This window comes from Haliotis rubra, unplaced genomic scaffold (assembly GCF_003918875.1).
Source record: "Haliotis rubra isolate DU_JTF1 unplaced genomic scaffold, ASM391887v1 Scf319, whole genome shotgun sequence".
Taxonomy (NCBI): Eukaryota; Metazoa; Mollusca; class Gastropoda; order Lepetellida; family Haliotidae; genus Haliotis; species Haliotis rubra.
The window spans coordinates 933760-960615 of NW_025766990.1; the positions used below are offsets into that span (position 1 = coordinate 933760).

Consider the following 26856-nt stretch of genomic DNA (forward strand, 5'->3'; position numbering starts at 1 on the left):
GCGTCTGGTGGTCACGATGTTAAACTTGGCAGATAGTCAATAGCTGTACAGCGCACACGAAGGGTAATCCGGGGAAAATCTCAAACTGGTCTCCCCTCCTACATTGCCAGAGGACATAATATTACCTTAAGATAACATTACTCCATTATTTCACAGTAACGGCTCACGAACTGAATTAGAAAAATCAAGTGGGTATAGTATTGCCTTTGAATCAAATCTTTCTTTATGTCATTGTTAACGTTGTCCTTAAACATCTGAATGTTAAATTCAGAAGGGCTTAGACTAGTAACGTCTGTTATAAATATTCAAATAGAGATCGTCCTGCCACCTAATTTTCATTTTGTGAATAATCGACATATCCTACTAATAGAACCTGACGATTCAAGTCACACATCGGCGTCCTATTTCAGCCGCCATTACATATCGTCCTAATACTGCACTGAGAAGTAAGCACGTCTTTCACTTGATGAATCGACAGTTCCAGGATCAGCTTTAGATACTACCTGTTTTGGATTGATTAGCATTATCAAACTGATTAGGTTTCATGTCATGTCACGATGGTTGATGTGTATGTTGATCTGTTCAGGAGTGTGGGGTTTGGGGTGTCTCTTTCATCCCGAGACTCTTGTCGACCTCAATGCACAGAATATATGAGCGACAATGACTCTGATTCAGTTCTGGGAAAGTCGATCAGTGCTTAATCTCACTTCCTAACAGTTTCGAAAGCGCGCTATTAAAAGTGCAGTTACCAGTGAAAACTGGTTTACGAATGGCATTACATTGAGATTCCTCTCCACGCCAAACTGAAATACCTATATTCCAGCTAACAATTTTACATTGTCAGAACGTTATGCTTTCGTTGTTACAACGTTAGTTTGTGAACTCCTATTTACGTTGTCACATCGTTGTGACGTGACGTTGCAGAGTGACGTGATATTAACGTTGTCAGTAAACATGGAAATTATGTTACTGTGACCTCAGTATATTTATCGTATGGTAATCACAAAGTGTAACACAATAGGTAAATAATGTTCTACGTTTTCTGTGGAAATTTCGAATAATTTCATGTCATTCTTGCTTTTACGATGTTCGGGAAAGAGACAGTTCATGTCGCATCAAAGTTTCAGAAACTATGAAACATTTTGTAATAGTCGATACACAATGTTATGACAATGTATATGTGTAAATGCTTTAGTCTATTGAAATAGTGTTATATAATGACATAACATCAACGTTGTGATAATGTTGTGTGTCAGCTGGGATACAGTGAGATACGGTTCCAAACCCGCGTATTCACATATCGTATATATTGTTGTCCAATATCTTAAAATTTATGGGGAAGCATTTACAATGACGCCCCAAGCCATATATTACGACGGTCCCTAACAATGTAGTGGCCTCATGGTTGCGTTGATGCTCTCATTCACTTGCAGGGACATCGCCTTTAAAATAGAAAGCGCATCATCATGTACAGGCACTAAACCTAACACCTATCTTAGGCATAAATCACATGATTATCAGTGCGAAATATTTCTACTTGTAAGGCTTGAATACCTTAAACCTTTCAGCTGTATCCTCAGGTCGTCTTTCACTTGTTTTTGAACATACCAATCATGCTTTCATGTGCGTACATAGCATACGCAAGACAAGCTGATATTAGGTTTCGAAGTTGAAAAAATAATTTGATGTGAGCTTTAGTGTGGTGTTTGGCAGATACCAATTTCACAATTTATTTTATTATTTTATACAGTAAATGTGGGGTTTGGTTGGCCCAGTGGTTAATGCTTACCCGTGCCACGTCACCCATGGTGTCGATTACGAACATTCGAAAGGCCAATCGCTAATATGGTTCGAATATAACTTCACGCTCCTGTGTAAAGGCGCTGAGTTGAACCAACGTGATGACTCTGCACATCCTTAGCCAAATAATTGAACAATTAATTGAACACGTGGCTAGACATATCTGTTTTGGATTTCCTGACTTTAGACAGTGCTAGAAATACAGTAATCTCAAACTGAATTTTATACAATTTGGTTACATTGTAGACAGAACATTTTACACAAGGTTTACGGTTTTGAAACTTTGACGTCATAACAGTGCTGCACTGAGCGGTATCCAGCGAGTTAGTGAATGAGTTTAGTTTTACGCCGCACTCGGCAATATTCCAGCTATATGGCGTGGGTCTGTAAATAATCGAGTCTGGACCAGACAATCCAGTGATCAACAGAATGAGCATGGATCTGCGCAATTGGGAACCGATGACATGTGTCAACCAAGCCAGCGAGCCTGACAACCTGATCCCGTTAGTCGCCTCTTACGACAAGCATGGATTACTGAAGACCAAATCTAACCTCGATCGTTACGGGTTGAGCAGTATACAAAGCCATTTGAGTGTTGTGGTGGTTGCACAAGTCAAATTACGTTGTTAATGTTATGCTGACAGTCATGTCTCAAAGTCAATAGTACAGTCACTTTAGCTGTGCTGCATACCAATGCTTAACAACTGATATGAATAACGCCTATAAAGTCTTTAACAATCTAACCCTTCGTACGTGGGTGTTGCCATGTACCTGTGGCGTTCTATGGTGGAGAGGAAAACCTTGCACACTCAGTCTGTGTAAACACTATTCACAAGTAACCAAGCTACTAGAACACCTGAGCTGTAATGTAATGTCGCATATCAATTTCGCTATGCACTCTGTACTAGTTAGGTAGATCTGAAAAAGTTATATCCACCCGTACAGTGATAACTCAATCAGCAATGACCTTGAACAATTAATAAAAGAAATATGATATGAAAATTTCGAATGGTGAATAAAGACAGTATCGATTAGAGAAACTAAAAGTCATTATACCACCAGAGACGTTCCCTTTTCCCTCGCTATCTCGTGAAGACAGAAAAATAAAAAAAAACCAGAGCAAACACAGGGTGATGATGTACGTCCTGAGCATGTCCTGGATGAAAGTTGTTGAGTTTGTTTATCAACACTATTTTGTTTGCTTAATTATTAGTAACCTTTTGCACTATTCTGGAAAGTGGACGTATTTTACTTCGGACTGATAACAAGAGTCGTGATAAACGGTGTGAAAAGAGGAACGAGACGAACAGCTATCTCGAGCACGCTATTTTGACTGGGAGATGGTGCAGTTGGATTTCAGTAAGTTTCTCTTTAAAAGACCTAACCTGAATCATCTTGAAGCATTCGCATCTATGTGGAGGGTTGTCACTAATCAAATATTACAGACTTTCATAGATTACTTCCTCAACGAAGGTACGTGTCTTTTCAGGAAAATACATATGAATCAAAGTACCCTGAGCATGTCAGACATAGGTTTGGTTTACAAATCTTCATCACATTCTCCAAAGTTTTAACTGAGCTGATTATTTTTCCTGTAATGTACTTCAAAGGTAATGTTTTCCACCGATATATATAAATAGACCAAAGCATCCAGTTTTACATAATGGCACAGTTAAAACTTGCAAATCTTGAGTCAATACATCAATGCGAGGAAAATCTTTATATTTCTGCCCGCAGTTTATCTAAATAATATTCAAACCTTCCAAATGGAAGGCAATGTGCTGCACCTTGAATTTCGTATTGATTACTATTGCGTTCTTACCGTGTGCGACGGGTTGACATTTAGTAACTCATAAAGAATCCACAACATTGCTTTTGTTGTGACTGTTGCCATGTTACGAAGTCATCAGCGCAGCCATTCGAGGTGCGCCGGGTCATATCTGTGTAAGATCTGTTAAGAATGACACCGTCGTTACATGAACACAATGCTTGAGGATTTAGCTTTGCCTCATTGTTGAGTTGGATATGTTGTGAGCAACACAAACTCTTTCGACGTTGACACAGGGAAGAATAATAGCTACCCACCTGAATCTACCCTATCAGGTTGCCAAAGCTAATACGTAATACAGAAATTAAGAACATTAGATATTTGAATACGAGTTAATCGAATGGTTTCTATGTATATATAGATACATTTAGGGTCCATAATTTCTTTTATAGAGGTTAGAACACATGAGGCTAGTACCATTATGATCAGTTAAATCAGTTAGATATTTCTTGAATTGTGGTACTCAGGAAGGGAACTAACATGCATGTCACCTCTTACCATACTATGCGCGTTTTGAAAGGCAGTAAAGGACTAAATGAACGTATTAAGAATATAGTTAATATTTGTATCGCATTCCGATACTCTGAATCCAAAAACAACTATGTAATGTCAGCGTAAAGACGAAACAATAGTGTGTGTTTCCTTTTACTAAATCTCACTGGTTTAAGAAGAGTGAATAGGTGGGTTCGATCTTCTTTTATTTAAAATTGATCACTTGTACTGATTGAAATTGATGGTCAAACTCCAGTCACTCCATATAAGAGTTAAGAAATGGAACTATTTCTTCATGGTCAATGGGTTCGCATTCTGAGGACAGGTCTAATAAATTTAAAACTATCATGCCACCAGTGTCCTCTACTCTCATGAGATTATTTCAACCATGATAAGAGCGGTTTCCGTGCTTTAACTTGCTTTACTGGCACCCCCTCCCCCTCCCCCAACTTTGTAAAGCCATCAGTAAAAGAGAAGGTCGAAAACTGGTATACATATAGTTTAAAGTAAGTGTATATCTCAAGTTACTTTCTTTGAGATGCTGACAAGGCCATTGTTGTTTCACCCCACGAAAGGTTGTTTAAAGCATTTGTGAGTGAGTGAGAGGAAGGACACTTCATTAGGAGCCAAGTCGGAATCGAATTTAGGTCTTTTGTTTACCACTTTTGTTTCCGAAATATGATGAAGTGTTTGCTATGAAAGATCTGCTTTACTTTTAGACATTGTTCTTCCTGCAAAGATGACAGTTATTTATATACAAATGTTTTCTTCGAGTGTTAAGACCTGTGGACAGCTGAAATAGAATTATCTGTCTTGGCAGGTTCATTTCATCTGTTCACTTCCTTTCTCTGTGTATTTATCTACATTTCCTCCTCCGTACTTTCTCTGGAGTGTACATGACAAAAGGCTTCCACTGTACACTTAAGAATCTTTTATAGGGATTTTCGGTAATAAACTGACGGGCAAAAGAAATAACTACAAAAGATTGATCCATAAAACAAAATGAACAGAGAGGAACGGCTTTCATCAGAGAATAGCACCTTCTGCCACTCACGTCGCTTCCAGCGTCGAACCGTCCGGATCCATCTAAGTCTCCGTCGACGATGTTCGGCTGTCAACTGCTGGCCCCGGAAAGGTCTGCAAGCCCGGATTCCATAGGACCTCAGTCGTCTGGCTACGGTGTATCGGCGTACACGGTGACTTAGGCCATTCGATGCTGATGACGTCACCATCAGGAAGCAGTTTCTGAGATGCAGCGTGCGTAGATACTGGTCCTCCTGGAGCGTTGTGACTCGAGGTCTGCTTGATCGTCAGTCCTGTCTGACGGTATCTCTGCATGAGTTTGGTGACGGTGACGCGATGACAGCCATGCGTTCTTGCAACGTGGGCGTGAAAGGGTCCCATTTCGATCATTCCGATCGACCGTTCTCGTTGTCGTAAAGTTAATCGACCCATTCATTTGGTGGTTATAGAACGAATGTCTGACAACCCAGTAAGGACAAACTTTATGGATGAACAACTTCTTTATACAGGTGGTACGATGTTTCGATACAGATAATTGTATCGTTCATCCATAACGTCCATCCTTATCTAACTCTCCAACTTCTAAAATGCCACTTAAAGAAGTCTGACTCGTTTGCTCTGGTTTTATACCCGTTTGGTATTCACGTTTTTAGCTTTGCATGTAAAACATGCAAATCACATTTGCACAAAATGGTGAAAACGCATGCATTGCATGCTGTATTTCCAAGTGGAAAACGTATTGTTCCTTATGTTCGATGTGTTTTCATGTGATGTTGATTGCAGCTGAATTTGGAATTTGGACACATAATGTAAAACCGTGGGTGTTCTGTTATCTGTTCATAGTCCCATGTTGTCATCGGTTTGAAGACATCATAGAACAATGAATAAAATGAGAAAAAAGTCTTTCCTTTTCGATACCATTTTTACAAAATATTCAACAAGATACAATATATTGAAGAATGTATAATTGTCGTCTGATCATACCTCTCAGCGAAAACTTAAATATGTCTCAGATTGTCAGTGAAAATGAAAACCCAGCCTTGCCTATCCTCGAAAGCAAATTCCGTTTGATGTACATGGGAAAAGACATGGCTGTGAAAAGTATATGAACGGCTTCACTGAAAATCAATGATGACTCTAAGTGTTCGTGGGAAGGTTAAACAAATTATTATTCCTTACATGATTTACGTCATTTGTATTTTTAGATATGACTGCCTTTTCGTCAAGAATGGAACGTGATGGACGAGGCTACAAGTTAGTATTATACGAGTTAATTGTTTATCATGGAACCTTTTCGTTGGATGCTGCTTTTAGAAACGTTTTATAATATTTTTTCTTGCAATATTCATTGATATTATAAAGTACACCCATAACATCCATCATGTCCCTTATTGTAATTTTGGGGTCGAAGTCGATTTTTAACTATAAGATATTTAACTCTGAATGACTAACTGACTGAGTTTAGTTTTACGCCGCTTTTAGCAATATTCCAGCAATATCACGGCGGGGGGACACCAGAAATGGGCTTAACACATTGTGCCCATGTGGGGAATCGAACCCGGGCCTTCGGCGTGACGAGCCAACGCTTTAACCACTAGGCTACCCCGCCGCCCCAACTCTGAATGAAGAGATGAGGATTTTGTTAGATCCACAAAAGAAGTTTGCAAAGAAAGTTGAATATATAGAACGTTTAATAGGATATTTTGGGGATACATTGATGTACATTGTCAACCTGAAATTATATGAACTTGTTATTTTTGCTTCTTTTGATATTAGCTATCTACACCTTGCAAATTGATATTTATTCTTCTATTTTCATGCCTTATTGTTATCAAGAGTACAATATCACTTAGAAAGTTCCTGATTTTCCCCTTAATTTCTATATTTCCAGCATTCCATTGGGGCAGTGTTGGAAAAACTGAAAATGACTAACTGATCTTGACCTGAAACAGGTATGTGTACTCCAAACCCTTCAGTAAATGATGTACATAAAATTATCCAAATAATGTAAATCCTGTGAATCAGAAACATACATAAAAATTACACAACCACTATTTTCGTAACTTCCAACTGGAAATATTTTCCACTTATACACATCTCCTTTCAGAAGCAGTTTGGCAGTTTTGGACGAACAAGAGGGTTCGTTCACCTAGAAGACAAAGAAGTGGGAAAGCAGAGGCCTTTGTCCGCAAAGAACAACAATAGATTCAGATGTGTTAGTAAATACTAACCGTTCTCAATTCTAATCTTACACAGGTTAAACTTTAAGGAAAACCTTATTTGAAAACAAATCCAGTTAATGTAATTTCTGGAAAATGTACACTGATATTCCCAAGAACTTTCAAAATAAACACTGTTTAATACGTGCAATGTATAATTATACAGCTATCTCCAGCACGTTATTTTGACTGAGAGAAGGTGCAGGTGGATTTCAGTAAGTTTCTCTTTAAAAGACCTAACCTGAATCATCTTTGAAACATTCGCATCTGTGTGGAGGCTTGTTACTAATCAAATATTACAGACTTTAACCTGGAAGGGTGAAAAAAGAACTTTGAAAATTCCAGACACTTCTTATATCACGGCCGTGATATTGCCGGAATATTGCTAAAAGCGGCGTAACACTAAAGTCACTACCTCTTAAATCACGTGACAGTGCTTATCATTCAGTTCCGATATTGCCTGTCCGAATTCTAAATAGTGAAATCAACTGCGCATAGTAGACATCAAAAGAAATCAAATCAAAACTGCTTTCAGAGACCAAACACAAGACAAAGGTGCTTCACAAAAAACATGCTTCTGCCATGTTTCGGACAACATTCTGACGCCAAAAGAACACCGTGACAATTCCGTCAGTGACCGAAATACCTTGACAGCGTAATCAGACACCAGATGATTACGAGGCTTCTGTTGGCCATTTTTCCTGAAATGTATCCAGTGTTTCCAGCGAGGTGTTTTACTGAAGTACAACTTCTACCTCTTAACAATTGCTTTACCCAAGACTGATTCCGCCAATTCAGTTTCACTCAATAACATATCATACCTTTGTTCGATAGTTACAGATTCCTATTTTCAGTGAGTGAATAGGTACTCAACTACGCACTGACCTTTCATAATAGCTTTCCTGTATGTCTGAAGCTTAAACACAGGATATCTGCTTCTCTGCGGCTCATATTTTGTGACAAAAACATGTATCATGACACGAAACATGCCAGTATCATGAGCCTTGATCGTGCTGTCGTAAACAAATAATCAAATCGATTATCCTTTTAATCAAGAACAAGGATTTCTATGGATCTGCTGTGATAGCATAACAAAACGTCAAAAAATAATTTTCTTCAATTTCGTGGTCATTAGGATACATGGGTGGAATCAGCGTGGTGGAATCATTACAGATTTTCAAGATTTTGTTTGCATATTTTAAAATTTCTCATTAATATTATACCCTGGGAGATTTTCAAATTTCTTAATATGTTCCACAGATCTTTTTCGTGGATTCGGAAGTCTTTTATCTTCCTAGTTTGTCCATTGATTTCTCAGATTGTTCTTTGCTAGTTACTAGTAGAAGTATACCTTTCGGTGTTGCCATGTACATGTAGGAGTGTACATTTCTGTCAACTGTGATTGCTTCACTCACGCAGCATGAATCTAAAAGTTCTGATTCTACTTTTTGAGACACAGTGAGAAACAAAGACAACACCATAGTTGCAGTGCCAACAACTCGAGCTATACATGTTATGTAAATTTAATATAATGACTTCACTTGTGACTTCTTACCAACACATTTTTTTTTATGTAAACACCTCTGGATACAGGTCTTTAACACACAGAGGCATAGTTGTCTTAATAGTTTCTACTGGTGGTCAGTGAACTAGGAAGGAAATTGTAGTATATGTATACAGCCATCTATTATTAACATCAGCACAGAGGCTTCTGGATATGTGAAATCTCTTAGAACAAAAACCTGGTAACTGAGACACCTCAATATTTGACAGAACTTTTGTGTCAGAGATACAGATTTAGGGTGTCCGAAAAGTAATGTTTTACGGACCTTGAACAGGTTATTAATTGAAGAAGAATTTTATGGATTGAATTCCGAATCCATCTGCACATCACAAATGTTTCATGAAGAAGTTGGAACTATACTGGCTTGATTGCCAAGACTTTCTTATCTTCCGCCTCAGTCTGCGCATACAATATTCTGTCAGGATTCAAACTGTGGAGATATGCATCGTCACTTAGAAGAGGCATACCTCTGACTCCCATTAACTCAGTCTACGATGTTCCAATGACAAGGATATCGTCCTTGAACTTAAACATAGTTATCGAACATAATTGACGCAATGTCATAGAGTCTGTTACATGAATAGTGTTTAGCAGCTGTGGGGACCTGGGTTTATACAATCCAGCAATGGCTAATGAAGTCTTGTAAGGTCAGTTTGGAAAATAAACATACATGATACCGCATAAATCCAAATGAAATGTGTGTGTTTGACATACGGATTACCATATGCGCACTTCCTGAAAGCCCTATCCAAATGATACCTGACTCCAGTGCCCCGTTCCTCAAAGCGATCGTAGCGCTAAGGTGATCGTAACTCCCATACTTCAACATAGAATTACGACTGTCGTAGCGCTACGATCGCTTTGAGGAACGGGGCCCAGCATGACAAACATCGATATAGTTTTTTGGGTGTAAATTGTTAGGGCTGCCTGAGCATTGAATCATATACAGTGTATGTACAAAGGATCGTATAGTGTGTACGCTATGTTTAGGATAGCAATATACGCCTGGAACATTCTTTTCGCCCAAAAACAGTTGAAATCTATCCTAGTTACAACAATGAATCCGAGGTCAAATGTTCAACACACAACTAAGCTGCTTGCGTGTTCTGAATAAAATGAACGTGGGGTGGTAACGATGTTTAACTTGGCAGATAGTCAACAGCTGTACACCAAGGGTAATCGAAAATGTCTTCAACAGGCCTCCCCTTCTACATTGCCAGAGGTCATAGTATTACCTAATAAGATCACCCCATTGTTTCACTGTAACGGATACGAACTGAACATAAAGTCATGTAGATATAGTATTGCCTTTGAATGTGAATGTTAAACCGCACTTATGAGAGGCGTACACAAAGTCCGTTGTCTAAACTACCAGTTGTCCGACTTACAAATTTGGGAAAACCGCGGTGGCTGAGCGGGTGTAGGCGGCTGACTTTCTGTGCCGGCGATTAGGTGCCTGACTCTGAGAGTGTGGGTTCGAACCACGGATGGGTCTAAACCTAACACTTATCTTCGACGTAAATATGGCTATTTCTGTGTAATGTGCAAGCGAAACTACTTGTAAGGATTGGATATCTTAAATCTTTTAGGTGTATCCTCAGGCCGTCTATAGCTTGTTTTTGTACATATGAACCTGATGGTTAAATTGGCAAATGCAAGACAAGCTGATATCAGGTTTAAAAGTTGAAACAGTTAATTTGACGTGAGCTTTAGTGTGATGTTTGGCAGATATCGATTTCACAATGTATTTTGATATTTGTTTTTCAGTCAATGTGGGGTTTGTTTGACCCAGTGGTTGATGATTACCCTTCCCATGGTGGCGGCATGGTGTTGATTACGAACATTCAAGACTCCATGATGGATAGGTTCAAACTTATCGCCTTCTCTATTCAGATGAGTGTATCATCTACATTTAAAAATACGAAGCTGACTAAGTTGAAAGTCCGGTGATCATATGGGATATGGGTTCAATTCTTGCCGCACAGTATTGGGGACAGTGCACAGGTGTTCATTACGCATCTGCAACTCAAACAGTTGTCACTACGTATTCGTGCACATGAACTGGTTTTACAGAACAAGCGGCTATTACCGAACGAAAATTTCATTTCCGTATATTTTTCTAAGATAGCTGATCCAGTTAGCTTTGTCTGTGCCTTGAGAGTTCCTCTTCCACCAAAATCATCGTTTAACTTAGAAAATATAACTGTAATCATGAAGAAAAGATAAGCAATAAAAATGACACATCTTACACTCGCAATGGGTATATGGGCCATGGGAGGCCATGATTTGATTGACTATGAATCGTCTCATTTTCTCCCAATCAGTTCACTCCGAGTGCTCAGTGAACAAGTTAGAAAAGCAGATATAAAAGGCAGTTGAGTGACACACCCGCCACACGATTACTGGATTGGTGACAAAACGGCTTTGAATACATTCAGACATGTAGTGAGCCAGATCGATTCATACGTACGATTACAAAGCTCCAATCTGTTTCCCAATATAGATTTGCTATCTGTTACAACTTCTGTCCTATCAACAACGCCGTCATATGTGTCTCGTGAGGCAACTGTGAGACAATCTTTCCAACTGCACAATTTAACTGTATACATGCCAGTCGTCATGTAGGAGTGGTCGGGGTATGGCCTGTCTTCTCAGTGACCGAACAGGTATGGCAGATATACGTTCATGTAAATGTTCAGCAAATAGTGAAATTTCATGTCTGATTTATTCAAGCATGGGCATAAGAGAACTTATATTTATATGTATGAAAGGAAAATCAACAGAGAAAGGAAACCTTGCTTAAAAAAGACTGTGTTTGACTTATGTTTATAAAGGGAATCAATTCCATATTATTTTTAGTCTCCAGGACTCCAGTGTCTCCATGTTTTGTATCATATTTGATTACAACATGGGATTAAGTGGTATCTCTTACCAAGTTAATGTACTTGATGTTAGTAGCTGGGTGACTGAAATGTTCAGTAGGACTGCGTTGTGATATCTCAGAGCTGTCACAAAATTACTGACGTTCTAGTTAAGTGCGTATACACCCTTCCGGGTTTAGAAAACTACATCGTAAATTGAACTAATCATTCATAAAAAGGACTTGACAATTAACTTCCTTAGCGTTAAGTATTATATTACAAGTGGTCGCTATATATCATTTGTGTGTTTCAGAGAAAGACAAGTGCATCTGTTGGACCGCTTATAAATCCTTTGAAAGATCGTGCACAGAACCTAATATCATTTTGTTCCATACAAAAGAATCAACTTTTACCGAAAAGGATAAATATAAGAAGCGTTTAGTACTTCGGGAGTTTGAAAAGCGTGTGTCTGCATTGCGCAATACCGAGGGTGGTATTTTGTTTATTCACATTACTGACCGAACAAATAACAATAGCAACCTATCAGAATTTGACCAGTTTGTTGACAAAAGTTTGAAAAGTTTGATTGCTGATGGTTGTTCATTTGTGGAGTCCTACTCTCGAAAGTGGCTCAGTCTTCAACATAATATCCTGATTTTAACGGTTGCCAAAGGATCGTGTGTCTCCTCTGTGAGTCTCAACACCAAGGTGTGCTCAGATCATGGAATTGAGTTTCCATCAACGTTTGAACTGACCAGATTTGTTTCAAAAGGACAACTTGATGAGAGTGAAGCCACAGTGAGGCCAGAGCCTCGTCCTTTCCACCTGAAAAGCCAAGACTGGGTGGAAGACAGACACATTCAACTTAAAGCCTTTTTTGAACCCACCTTTCGTACGTATTGTGAAGGACACAAACACAATCGGTCTGATAAGAACTTTGTTGACTACGTTTGGAATAACCTACGTTTTCGGGAATACCTATCAGGTATGTCCAAAGTGCCACGTGGTGGCTCATATTATGTTGGAATAGCTGAGTGGAAAAAACAAGTTGTCCCAGATGTTCATGGAATTCATTTGAAGGGTTCAAAGACGGACATCACAAAACTCTTCAAGCAGAAACTGACCACTGTTACTGTTTACAGTTTTGATGACAAATTCAAAAGCGGACAAAAGGAGGAAAATATCATTGAAATCCAATTCCACAATCTGAAGACAGGAAATTCCGTTCTTGAACTTGCAGTTAAACATGTAAAGGGCATAGTTTTCTATGACAATGGTCCACTTGCATACAAAATAGATGATAAATCTAAAATTGTAAAAATTGCTAAAGATCAGTGGATGAACAAAGTGAGATCCTGGAGGTTGAAATAGGCAGGTATATAACGAAGGTATTTGGTGGCTGTGGCAACTGCCTGCTGTGTTACTAGGTTCACCTTGACTTAGTTGCATTGTATGGCATTTTGAACAGCTTCATAAACATTCCAGTTCTTTTATGGTGTAAAGTGATTGGATCCTGACTACAATGAGTGATTCAGATTCCTACCTGTCTTATCCATCGGACGAAGAAGACATGCCTTGCTGTCCCTTTGACCTGGACCCCATGAGTTCAGAATCATCTGATGAAAGTCCCGGCGATGTGTCATTCAAAGGTAAAACATTTCCCCATACTTCGTTTCTGGAAGCCTCAGCAATTATAACAAATCTTCTCGCATTTGCAGTGTGATACTATTACCGCAGGTTTTGCTGCTTACTGCAACCAGCTAAGGCAAAGCTACAGGTGAATGGTGGTACAGATAAATGAACTCAATGTCCCAAGCGGTAGGCAGATATTTTACCCTGATCGTGGTTCATCGTTGGCTGGAATCTCCTGATGTCAAGGACCTCTCGTAGTTTCCTTTGACGCCGGTTGTTGGTGAACAGGACTGTGGTACCTTCCCACATGATTGTATGGTCGTCGTTCTTAATTATGTGGTCGGAAATTGCGGAATTCTGGCCTAGTTGGCCTTTAGACCCTTTATTTGAATTTATTCAAATTTATGACAACTCATTAAAGACTGGTGAATGTCGTGTTTGGCTACTGTCCTTAACTGACAGAACCATAAACCCGATAAAACAGTCAGCGTCAAGGTTTCAGTCCCATCTTAAATACCTGGGTGGGCACAATGTGTTAAGCCCATTTCTGGTGTCCCCCGCCGTGATATTGCTGGAATATTGCTAAAAGCGGCGTAAAACTAAACTCAGTTAGTCAGTCAGTAAATACCTGGGCAATACATGTCTTCATTTCTTTGAGAAATATATACTCTTAGGAGGATGCTGATGTCGGGGTATCAGATTTTACTTTGCATTGAGCCGATGGTTAGTGATGTCATATGCATGTCTACTATTTATACACTGAAGGCCAAATGACTCTGACAGCAGTGATAAGAACCCCACACATACTGTAGTTTAAATGCAGTCAGTTCCTGCTGGGGAAAACCTTTTTCCATGCTGAAGAACAACTGTATAAGAGACGGTTCTCCATTTTGCTTCGAGAAACATTAATATAAAATCATGTACCTTCACGTGGATTGTTCTGGAGTCAACTTAAATCTTAAACAACAATTGTTTACAGATCTAAAGGGGCAAGCGGATGCACATTTCGAAAATCCTGATACGAGTTACTTGGATAAATTGCAGTCAAGACAAAGAGGTATTTATTCTTTCACAACATTTGCGTTTACAGATATTTATTGATGGTATGTTTACATATTGGGGAAAATGTGACTCCTACAGAAACTGGAGTCGAACTGAATTCAATTATAATCTCCCTGAGAGAAGGATCATTAGTGATACTCACTGCAGTTGCCCAAAGGAAACAGGCCGTGTTCCTCTGAGACATCGGCCTTTCTAACTGTAGGTTCGAATCTCTGCTCCTTGCACCTTATGGCCAAAGGCATCGATCCAATGACTAACGGACCCCAAACGCTGCACTAGCGTAAGAAAATTACATTGACTGAGTAGCATTTGAACAAACCCATGAACATATAGTACTCGAAAAACTATGGAATTGGATGAGGTCACTGGTCAAGACGCGTCCAAGATATACATGATCTACACATGTCCTTTTAGAACATTTTGAAAACTTAAGGGCTTAAATGCAGTACCCCTGATCAGACAACTTTTAAAGATCTATGCAGTGATACCCTCTGTAGAAGGAGGAGAGGTATAGACAGCAAAAGCTAGAACTAATAGTAAATATAATTATTTATTTTTTCTCCAGGTGCCTGTGTCTTTTTCCCACTGAAGCTGACAAACTACTTATCAGACAATCATCAGTGTATAATTGATGGTTTGGAGGATTTGGGTTATGACCAGTCTTTCGTGTACATCGGGAGGTCTCTTGTTGTCAGCCTGAACGTGGACAATGACAGAATCAAAGTACCCAAACAGCTTATATGCGATACCATCATATTTGCACACAACAGACCTGTTACTGTTCTCAGTTTTGTGAGAACGAATGACAAACCAGAGAAGTATGCCTTGTACAATTCACTTCTATCGAGGCACATTACAAAGATCATGCGGACATCACTGCAGGAAAATATCAGTGTCATAAGTGGAGTTGTTGAAGAGCAAGGTGAAATCAAGAAAAGAATTGAAGAGTTTGAAGACAGGGCAACATTGTTTAGCATAGCAGGATCCCACGAAATGAACGCATCACGGAGTAGAGCTGCAGCAAAATCAATCCTGCAGACAGCCGCTGAATGTAAAGCAGCATCTTTGATAGACACAGGACCTGAAAAGGAAGGCACTGTACGCACGTTGAGCGAACTGGAATTTAAACAGATGATCGATGTGATTGACGATGCAGGCGTTTGTTACCAGCCCTCCATCACCTTTCAGAACAACAGGGTGGCTCTAGAATCTACAGTCTTGAGGTAAAAAGGCAAACCAGTACAGTGCTAAACGTCTCATAGGTTTCATAGGGTCACTATAAACACGCATCCCAAGTTCGTATTATTACCATCCGTAAAGGTCCGGGTTAGAATATTGATCTACAGTAACCCACGCTTGTCGTAAGAGGCGACTAACGGGATCGGGTGGTCAGGCTCCCTGACTTGGTTGACTCATGTCATCGGTTCCCAATTGTGCAGATCGATACTCATGATGTTGATCACTGGATTGTCTGGTCCAGACTCGATTATTTACAGACCGCCGCCATATAGTTGCAATATTGCTGAGTGCGAAGTAAAACTAAACTCACTCACCCACTCGTATTGCTACCTAGCATTTAGTATCATAACCAGTCTTGAATGTGTTACAGTAAAACGTAATACCTGGTGTGCGCACAATGCACAACTCTAAACATCTGCTACCCTATACAATTAATCCATGGAAGTAGGGATTGTATATTCGCATGACCTGGTTTCGTTTTCAGGAAACACTATCCAAAGTTGGATATTGGACCAGTCATTGTGTCAAGTCTTCCGGTAGCAGGTGACAAAGATTCGCTGAATAGTGAGAGAAGCGTGTCAGTTTCAGGTAAGAATCAGTCTCCATCCTTTTAATCGATGTCTTGCATATGAGGACCACTCTGAAACAAGGAACAGTATCAGAGATGCATTGTGGAACCTGTTTTATTGATTAGGAATATTTATACATCGTATACACACGTGTTGACGAGGAAGGTTGTGCTTTCACCTCAGAAGGGAAATTTTGCCATCAGCTCAGCAAACGCAAAGGAGGTATGCACTCTTTCTTGAACATAGTTGTTTGGCTCTATGAACACGTGCCATGTAAACCATGTAAATCTATTTAGGATGTTAAATTGATAATCTGAGACAGTAAGATCCATTATCAGGAACCCTGTAAGTTTGAATAACAAGCTTATTAATATTTTCTTTCAATTGTAAGATCACGCTAATCGTATTTTACGTGTTTTGGTGTATTTTTCAGCTTCAGTTTCAGATTCCGAGTCAATCATTTTTAAAAATCAGGAAATGAGTCCATGCAATACGAACGCGCCAAACCCAAGAAAGGCTAAAGCGAGCTCAGTCAATGTTGGACAAAGTGAACCCAAAATTGATGCATGTAAGTATCTTAACATACTAGCAGCGAACAGAAAATCATTTTTTATATCTGATAATGTAACTAAATGACATGTTTCCATGTCGACTTTAAGGTAGACTTCCAGGTAATATGGAGATGATAAGAAGACGGCATGCTTATGACAGTTACGTTACGAGCCCAAATGCGCAAATGCGGTGCAGGAGCCAAGTACAAATGACACAAACTCAATGACGTGTATGCAGAGAGAACAACGGTGCATCACCGACCCACAGTCTGTCAAACGAACACGAAAGGCTTAAGAAATGGCGACTCTGCTGTCAAATCAAGGCATCAACCATTCCATGCCACACAGGCTCTAAGGGAGACATCAGGTGAATTTTGCAGGACAATGGTGTACTAAATCAGTGCGCTGTTGCAGAAAAGCCATCAAAACTCAAGAAGTTTGAAGACAGGGTTTATCCTGTTGGAAGGCATCAATCCTTGGCCATGACTTTTACGAAACGGTTCAGTGGATCTGATCCTTTCATCCCATATCTGTCAAATTACTCTTAACAACAACTAAATTGTTCCTCTAATGTGATTTTACCCCTTTCCAAATCACTACGGAATCGGTCTTCTCCATGACACACGCTTGAGTACAACGCTTCACAAGACGTGTGTAGGCGTGTTGATGTCTGTCAATACAGGGAATGTTAAATCTGGATTCGCTGTAAGAACAGTAGTCCTCCACCAGAACCGAAATTAACAGGACATGATTTCGGCACCAACTTTGACGATTTTCTTAACTATGTTGCGTCAGGATGGGTCGGTCATATCTTGTATTGATTGACCAAAGCAGTCTCTGGCTGAGACGGGGTGGATACGCTGACAGCCTGGAAGAGAGTGAGCAGTGGTGGCTGTAGACTCGAACCTGTGCCGGTCATCCGTATCTATCTTTCTTGTCTTGGCGTTGTGACACGGACACGGACGTCGTGCACTTCACCGAGCTACATGCGTTGACGTGAGTGGACAGTGGATTCGTGTTCGGGTTCACAGATGGAACCTGCGTGCCTGACATCTACGTGTTATCCCACGGACTATCACATTACTGCGAGCCGTTGTTTTCAAGAGGGATAGCGCTGGACTAATCGTGTTTGGGCAAACGTTATGTTTTCGGATGAACGAAGGTTTACTTTCGACTTTCTTTGACAAACGCAACATAGTGTAGTTTAGACGGAATTGGTGCTAACATTAAACAGAGCAGGGAAGTACTACCGTGACAACATCCTGGAGACATACGTTGTGTCATCTGCGCGACAGCATGGACGTCGGTCTGTGTTTCATGATGGCAACGCAAACGCACACAGGTTCGTTACTAAGTACCTCCAATAGGGGAAATTAACTACCTTAATATGGCTAGCACTCAGTCCAGACTTATCCCCAATCGAACATATATGGAATATCTTTTGACGGCGCATACGTCACCGTCAGCCATCGCCGACAAATCTCAACGGAATTGGCGCTGCCCTGCGAAAGAATGGAATGGAATGAATCAATTTTAGGCTTTAAGCGCCCACGTCTTAAGGCGTCTTCAGGCGTCTCCCTCTGTCACTCACAGACTGAGGGAGAGGTTCCAGGCCACTGGTAGAGTACAGGACAGACCTTGCTCTCGAAGACCCAAAAAACATGGGCCTAGTTCGTGGGAAGTCTGTCTTCTACATGCACTAGGCCGTTGTGTTTGGGCGTTTGAATCAAACATGGCGCTGGTATGTCAGCACCCTTGCTTTTCGCTGTTTTTGACAATGTTTCATTTCACTCAAACTCAACGAATATTGAATCATTTGCTTAGCTGCATGCTCCATACTTTTTGTTTGTAGTATGTTTGTCGGTCCTGTGCTGTATTACTTTACTCTTGCTTGACAACGGTATAAAAATCTATACCGAAACGTCGCATCATCATATAATAAAGAAATTGTTATCCATAAAAGTATCGTACCATTCTCATTAAGGTATGCATGACCTTTATGGTCGACCCTCTTTACCAACATGCTCGCCAGACCTCCACTCAATTGAGCATGCCTGGGATGAACTCGGTCGACGTGTGTACACACGTCACCCAGCACCAGTGGATTTCCCAGGACTCTGCAGAGCTCTAGTAGAGGAATGGAATGCGATTCCGCAAGCTTTCTTTGTGAACTTGATAAGGAGCATGAGAACAAGGTGCACCTGTGTCTTGGACGCGCGAGGAGGATGCACAAAATATTGAATGACCGTCATTTTCATTTTGGGGGGTAGTCAGTACAACTGATGTTTGCTGGTGCTGCTTGATTTATTTGTCTGTATGTCACGATGTGTCAGGTTTGTCACCACATTTTGATGACACTCTCAGTTCTATTATTTCCTAAAAACTGTTCTTTACATGTGCTATATATCATTTGACCCTTTATTAACGACGTCTAGTTATACTACTGCTCCTACACATTTTAATTGCTATGATTGTATGAATTTATGTGTATGTTTAATGTATGTGATATCACATGCCGTTTCTTTAATCATACTTATGTCTCTTGGTGTGAAGGCTTCAACTGCGATATGAGTAGCAGCCCTTCGTCTTATCCTGTGTCAACAGAAATCTACCACTAGACAGCATAAAAGATACAAATCCACCAAGAACATCGATGTTAGAGGTCCTTTGGATACAAGAACCGCCGATGATGTTTACATTCCACTCAATGGGAATGACATTTGAAAACATTTTATACATGTAGCATCATGTTGATTCGTCTCAGTTTTCAAGAATGTAGTGATAGTACTCGAAACTTGTCATGAGTTTTCACTTTGACTGGCGGTCAGAAGAATTTGAAGTATTAACAATCAAACTTAACACACACTTGAAAGACGTTTGAAAATATCAGGACAAGACTAGAATATATTAATAAAATACTTACAAACCTGCGAAAGGGAAGAATAACTTTGATAGGTAAATTTGTAACAATAATAAAGACCCTTGCTGGAAGTCATATATAGCCTGAACCGAACTTTCTTCAATTTTATATGGAATACAAAGGAGCTATAAGCCAACGATCTAACGTGATAAAGGAAAACAGAGAAGGTGGGCGTTGTTTATATGAAAATATCAAACTTAAGATGCAGCCTTCGAAACCTAATATTGAAAGTCCAAAGAACTCAAATATACTGAGCAGCAAAAGAAACGTCGTAATATTGGAAATGACATTTAAGTATCAATGGAGTAATGGAACCTATTTTTTATAAGATATGCACCCGAAGTCAGATTTCAGGAAACATAAATCATGGTCGTATAGCCTGTTTTGCCCAATAAAGTATTGTTTGAGATTGAGGTTAGAAATGTTTTTGTTTGTGGAAAGGGAAGAGTTAGCACAAACACAAAATTGATATTGAGATGCACGTGCATCATGCATGCATTCAGGCATAAAATGCCGACTTGAATGGCAATCGTTCAATTGTTTTCTGAACACAGCAGCCATGGCTAGGTGAATGAGAGATCAACGACAACACGCCATTGGACGTCTAGACGCTGGTCAACGTGCTAGAGTCATTGCTAATGACTTCAACTGCAGCCTACAAACGATAGACCGTCTTAGAAAGCGATACAACGCCACCAACAACACTGATGACCTTCCATGTAGTGGTCAACCCCGTGTAGCAAGACGTCGCCAGGACCGTCATATCGTCAATCAACACCTGCAAGACCGATTCGCAGGGACCAAAGAAACAGCTCGGGTGACAACAGGAAACCACCAGCGATCGGTCAGTGACCGAACCATTCGGCGACGTCTCCAAGCCAGGAAGCTGTTTTGTCGACATCCTGCCAGGGGACCCATATTCACCCAACTTCACCGCCGGGAACGTCTCAAGTTGGCACAACAGCGGCAAAACTGAGACAATGGAGAGGGGTTAACTTCTCTGATGAAAGTTGATACTGCATTTCAGTGGCGTATGTTTAATAAACATAGGTTCAACTACTCCATTGATACCTAAATTGGATTTCCAATATTCCGACGTTTCTTTTGCCTTTCAGTATATAAACATCCTCTAGTGGCTAACATTAATCAAATAAATAAAATCAGGTTGATAATCCTTACAGGAATAAAATAATTGATATTTGGAATATATCTTATAGAAAACACTATATCAACGCTAGACACATGTATGCTGTGTGAACTAATATGGCTTAATTCCGCAACGGATGTCAGTTTATACAAAACTGGTACAACAAAGAGGTACAAATTATGATAAAAATACTTGTTGTTCTACCTGTTTCACTAGGGGGTTGAAATTAAAATGTTTAATTGTAACTGGAATAAGAGGTAACATCTTAGAAATGATTAGCTAACAAAAAGCTTTTGCTGGTTTTACGTTACGCTACTGAAAATTGATGACTTTGCAGCTGTATGTAATAAGTGGGAAATATGTGCAGACATTCCATTTAGTTGTATAAAAACAATTCCTTTAGTATATCACAGTGATTCATAAACACATGCTCTGTCATCGTATCGCATGGTGACAATCACTGGATTGTGTGGTTCACACCCGATTTGTTTACAAACACCATACAACTGTAATACTGCTGAAACAAATATCTGCTCATGATATAATCACAATTGTACAGTCGATTTCTTATGTATGTGGAAAGGGTTTTGTCTCTCCTACTTAGTATAGAAACTGTACAAAGGATGTGATGTTACTGGAATTCCAATTCAAACCTTTTTACATTGGAATAACTTATGTAATAGAGACAATGTCTTTGGTATATTTCTTGGACGAGAACATGTTAAACACTCCTGGCCCCGATTTCTCTCGAAACAAACTTAAGTTTTACTCAAATTTCAAGCTGAGTTTGACAATTTGCAACAGTTGAATTTTTTGACTCAACTGCATTTTAAAATAAAAAGCCCGAACAACTTAAGTAATCTACCCACCAAACTTAAAATTGTCTACTATGTTTGAGTTTAATATCAATTTCAGTTTATTCTAGGAAATGCATTTTCTCAGATTTGAGAAAACTCAAACTTAAGTCAAAACTCAGACTTAAGTTTGTTTCGAAAATCGGGGCCAGGACTCAACCGGGTCCAATCACATCACACTGGCCGCAAAGAGAGACATATTAATATTAGGTATAAGAAACAAATACCAACTTGTTGATATATACAAAGTAGAAAAACTAATTTTATAATGCTAATTTGAATCCATATGTATAGAATGAAGAATTATACACGTGTTTGCTCTACCACCTACTATTTTATCCCAATATTTAAAACCCTTTTAGATTAACAGCAGGGTCTTAATTGTATTCACACCATAACATCCAGTTCTTTAATTATAGATTCAATTAATCACCGACATATTGATGTGATGTGTTGTGATGTGATGTGATTCTTGTTGATGTAGTTATTGCTTTTATTATTAATGTATTACTTAGTTACATGCACAGATAAACATGCACAGAAAAACTGCTTATGATTTTGTAATATTTGACTGAGTATTCATTTATTCAGTTATCCAAGTTTTCGACTACTAATATGATTATTTTACACATTATCGTATTTTCTAACTACCCTTTGATCTAAATACCTAAGCGCTTATACAGTTACATATTTGGTTAACAATGTAATACTCACTTGCTGCTTATGAAAGCTTGTTTAATGTGACTTTTATCCCAATATATAAAACGTTTAAGATTAACAGCAGGGTCTTAATTTTATTCACACCTTAACATCCTGGGCCCTTATTCTCGAAACGTTCGTAGCCCTAAGAACTCTGATCGTAGCCAATGTGTTAAGAATGTGATTAAGAAGTTCTTAGGACTACGAACGTTTCGAGAATAGTTAGCCTGTTCTTTATTCATAGATTCAATTAATCACCGACATATTGATGTGATGTGATGTGATGTGATCTGGTTGGCTGGTTGTTGACTGATTGATATGTTTAGATGTATTTGGTGTGTTTTTTATCGATTAATTATATTTTTTTGTATTAATTTCTTTTCTTGTTGATGTAGTTATTGCTTCTATTATTCATTTATTTATTAGTTACATGCACAGATAAACATACACAGATTCAGTTATTCAGTTATCCAAGTTTTCGACTTATCTATCGATTTACCCACCGAATTGTCTATATCTTTATACACCCATCCACTAAGTCAGTCCACATACAGACTCCCTTTACTTAACTACCCAACTGTACTAATATGATTATTTTACATAATATCGTATTTCTCTAACTACCCTATGATCTAAATACCTAAGCGCTTATAAAGTTACATATTTGGTTAACAATGTAATACCTTGCTGCTTATGAAAGCTTGTTTAATGTGACTTTTATCCCAATATATAAAACGTTTTAGATTAACAGCAGGGTCTTAATTTTATTCACACCATAACATCCAGGGCCCTTATTCTCGAAACGTTCGTAGCCCTAAGAACTCTTAACTCTGATCGTAGCCAATGTGTTAAGAATGTGATTAAGAAGTTCTTAGGACTACGAACGTTTCGAGAATAGCTAGCCTGTTCTTTATTCATAGATTCAATTAATCACCGATATATTGATGTGATGTGATGTGATGTGATGTGATGTGACCTGGTTGGTTGGTTGTTGACTGATTGATATGTGTAGATGTATTTGGTGGTGATTTTATCGATTAATTATTTTTGTATTAATTTCTTTTCTTGTTGATGTGTTATTGCTTTATTATTCATTTATTAATTAGTTACATGCCCAGATAAACATACACAGATTCAGTTATTCAGTTATCCAAGTTTTCGACTTATCTATCGATTTACCCACCGAATTGTCTATATCTTTATACACCCATCCACTAAGTCAGTCCACATACAGACTCCCTTTACTTAACTACCCAACTGTACTAAGATGATCATTTTACATAATATCGTAATTCTCTAACTATCCTATGATCTAAATACCTAAGCGCTTATAAAATTACATATTTGGTTAACAATGTAATCACTTGCTGCTTATGAAAGCTTGTTAAATGTGACCTGCCTATTGAAATGTGAATAAAAAGTGCTTAAAAGAACAATTTGTTGTGCTGTGTTTTATCATATTACTTAGGAGACAGTATGGAATTGTCAAATGGTATATGGATAGGTTACTGATAATCAAACAAAATATACCTTCAACAAAATTCTGACAAAGTGGCAAATACTAGAGATAAATTCCTGAAACATAAACTGGTTTCAGTAAAGGCTATTCTACTGCTAACCATAATTGTAGTTTTTATGCCACTGTTTAGATGTATATGGTAAGAAGGAAACGTACATTATATGGAACATTTATTGTCTTTAAGAAAGCCATTGACTCTGTAAATCGACAGAAACTATGGGCGTGTTTATGATAGGCAGGATTGGATTATTGTCTGTGTTATAAGGTATCTGTGTGTGCGTAAAAGATTGTGTACGTTGTTTGGGAGAATTTACTGACTATTTTGTTTGCCCATTGGTGTTATACAAGAAGGTGTGTTGAGTCCTATTCTTTTTTCCTCCTTTGTCAGTGAGTTAGAAATGGAATAAGCTATAAAGGCACACATGTTGTATAGGTATATTCTCATATTTTGGAGATTTTAATGTTACTGTTTGCTGACGATGTGGTGGGTTTACTGAATCAATTTTAGAGAATTAATCGAATGAATGGCAATTAAATGTCATACTTGATAAGTCAAATATTGTTGTATTTAGAAGGGGTAGACGACTCGCTAGTTACGTTCAGTGGTTCTGCAAGGACATTTCAGTGAAATTAGTTACTGAATATATGTATCTTGGTGTAGATATTAGTCATAAATTGCATCTAGGTAAAAAGGTTGTTGCAAACATAAAATATATTTGGGATTACACTTTCTCAGTAGAAGTCGCGGTGACTGAATGGGTTAGATGGCTGACATCTGTGTGCTGGCGATTAAGTGCCTCACTCTAAGGTTGTGGGCTCGAACCCCGGATGAGACTCAACCCAACAGAAGTACTAGAATCTTTCTTTACTGAGAAAAACGTAATCCCAAATATAACACGTTACATTTGACCACTTTCTAAACGGCATTGTGTATTCATTTGACGGGAGTGCTTTTCTTTCACCTTGATCGCCATGTATCAGACACGATAATGTTATTTACTTTTTCAGATTTCGGATACAGAAGTCAAGGTCAAATATGTGTTAGTCTCTCATAATTGTGTTTGCTTGGTCCGCAAATAGAATATTCACAAACGACAGCAGTTCGGTTATTATCACAACTGTCTACGATGAAATAGGTACATGCAATTACATAAGTAATTTAGTAAGGAAGGTGTTGCAATTTAGTAATTTTGTAAACCAAAACTATCAGAATCGTGAATACACCTGTATTAATGTTACTGTAAATGTGCTTAATTTTTCACCAATGTATGTATTCAACTGTTGAAAAGCTGAAAAGCTGTGTTTTCAAACAAATGACGTGCAGTCAATCGATCGTTCGTAATGAAAACAATAAATCTTTAAAAAAAATGAATGAAAAGAAAGATAAAACGATGTTTTTCACAATAAATTTGCATGAATTGCATTACTCAAAATACAGGGGAAGTACAAATCATATTTGCTGCATTACATACACAGGCTTGAACAGCACTCGATTATCAGGGTTAACCTGAGCAAACTGTTTACAAATGTTATCTTGTTACTTTATTTGGAAATGGGGCGTAGTTTGCGTTCGTTTACATTCTTGTTATAATTTCATTATATTGACGTCCATTAATTCTTCACAAATAGCACATGTCATTGCATTCCAATTGCGTAGGTCGATGCTCATGCTATTGATTATCTGATGCAGACTCGATTATTTACAGACTGCCGTCACACACAGCTGGAATATTGCTGAGTGCGGCGTTAAACAGAAAGCAAAGCAAACAAACAAACCAACTTTACAAATACTTCCTCAAATTGTTAGCATAAACTGACGCATTACCACCATACATGTAGAAAATACTGGACAACCTTTCCATGTTCCTGTTACCAGACTTTGCGCAATATCAGTAACAGGAACGAGGAAAAGTTTTTGACATGTTGTACAAATGACAAAACTGATATTTTTGCCACATCTAAATTTCTATGGCACACCGTTTGCCCGACATGACTGTTCAGAATGACCTGACATGGGTGTCCGGGTGAGCCTATAAGAGTACAAATTGGTAGATGATGTCAAATATCTATCAGCAACATATTTACTGGACAGGATTTATTCGCCTTTATGCGGAAATATGATTTACAATGCGGGGCTCTTTGCTAATATTACGTATTGCTTCATATAACGAAACACAACAAGAATCAGCGGGATATGGTGTTGATATGTATAATCCGTATACATAGAGCATATGACACTGAGTATATGTTTAAATTGAAAATGTATAAAATTTGAATTAATAAACTTAAAAATATATTTTAAAATATATTCTGTGTACAGGTGCTTCACAAAATATGCGACCTACATCCTCACCGTGTCATTGTGTTTCTCTGATCATAACCCTTCTTAAACGTTATTTAGCGTTCTTTAAATACGAAATATTCGCAACTAACGTTTCAGCAATTTTCCTCTAGCCTTGTGGTACTCCTGCTTCAATTTCCGCCTTAGAATTCAGCGTGACGAACGGACGCTTTAACCATGAGGCTACCCTACCTACAGCGAGTACAGCGCGATATAAACTATCTTTGTTCCTTGAACTAAACTTTATTTTCTCTCAAGGCTTAATACATAGCATAATAAGGGTTTACAGAGGTCAATACATCAAGTAAGTAATGGCGACATAAAGACTATTTAAAGTTGCATAATATAGAGCGACAAAGGTTGACAATTTAATCAAATCCGAGACATTTTCAGTTTGAAATAAACTTATCATTTTAAATACAGATGATCTGACGATTACTCGATAGTTTAATTCTCGCTGGAACCAGATCTTGGCTCGATACATCGGTCATAAAATGTTATGTTCCTCGCTTGACACCGTACTGTAATTTGCTATT

The 26856-nt window shown here is 38.6% G+C and overlaps 2 protein-coding genes across 4 annotated transcripts in view; both read left to right on the top strand.

The window, feature by feature from the left end:
- LOC124283629 overlaps nt 1-24593 on the top strand; it is a 71218-nt gene extending 46625 nt beyond the window's left edge. The window contains exon 9 of the mRNA XM_046719618.1: nt 22687-24593. The gene's annotated coding sequence lies outside the window, so the exon portion shown is untranslated. The remainder of the gene's footprint in view (nt 1-22686) is intronic.
- On the top strand, nt 3738-20225 carry LOC124283631. Of its 3 annotated transcripts, none has more exons than XM_046719620.1 (7): nt 11406-11592; nt 12101-13436; nt 14399-14476; nt 15047-15704; nt 16205-16308; nt 16723-16857; nt 19394-20225. In XM_046719620.1, the coding sequence occupies exons 2-7, from the start codon at nt 13310-13312 to the stop codon at nt 19456-19458; spliced, it is 1167 nt and encodes a 388-aa protein (XP_046575576.1). In that variant the 5' UTR covers nt 11406-11592; nt 12101-13309; the 3' UTR covers nt 19459-20225. The 3 variants fall into 3 exon arrangements, with proteins under 3 accessions (XP_046575578.1, XP_046575576.1, XP_046575577.1); XM_046719621.1 differs by having other exon boundaries at nt 11407-11592; nt 16723-16849; XM_046719622.1 differs by lacking the exons at nt 11406-11592; nt 14399-14476; nt 15047-15704; ... (1 more) ...; nt 16723-16857; nt 19394-20225 and adding exons at nt 3738-3864; nt 6349-6397 and having other exon boundaries at nt 12101-13310.
- Nucleotides 24594-26856: the final 2263 nt, after the last annotated feature.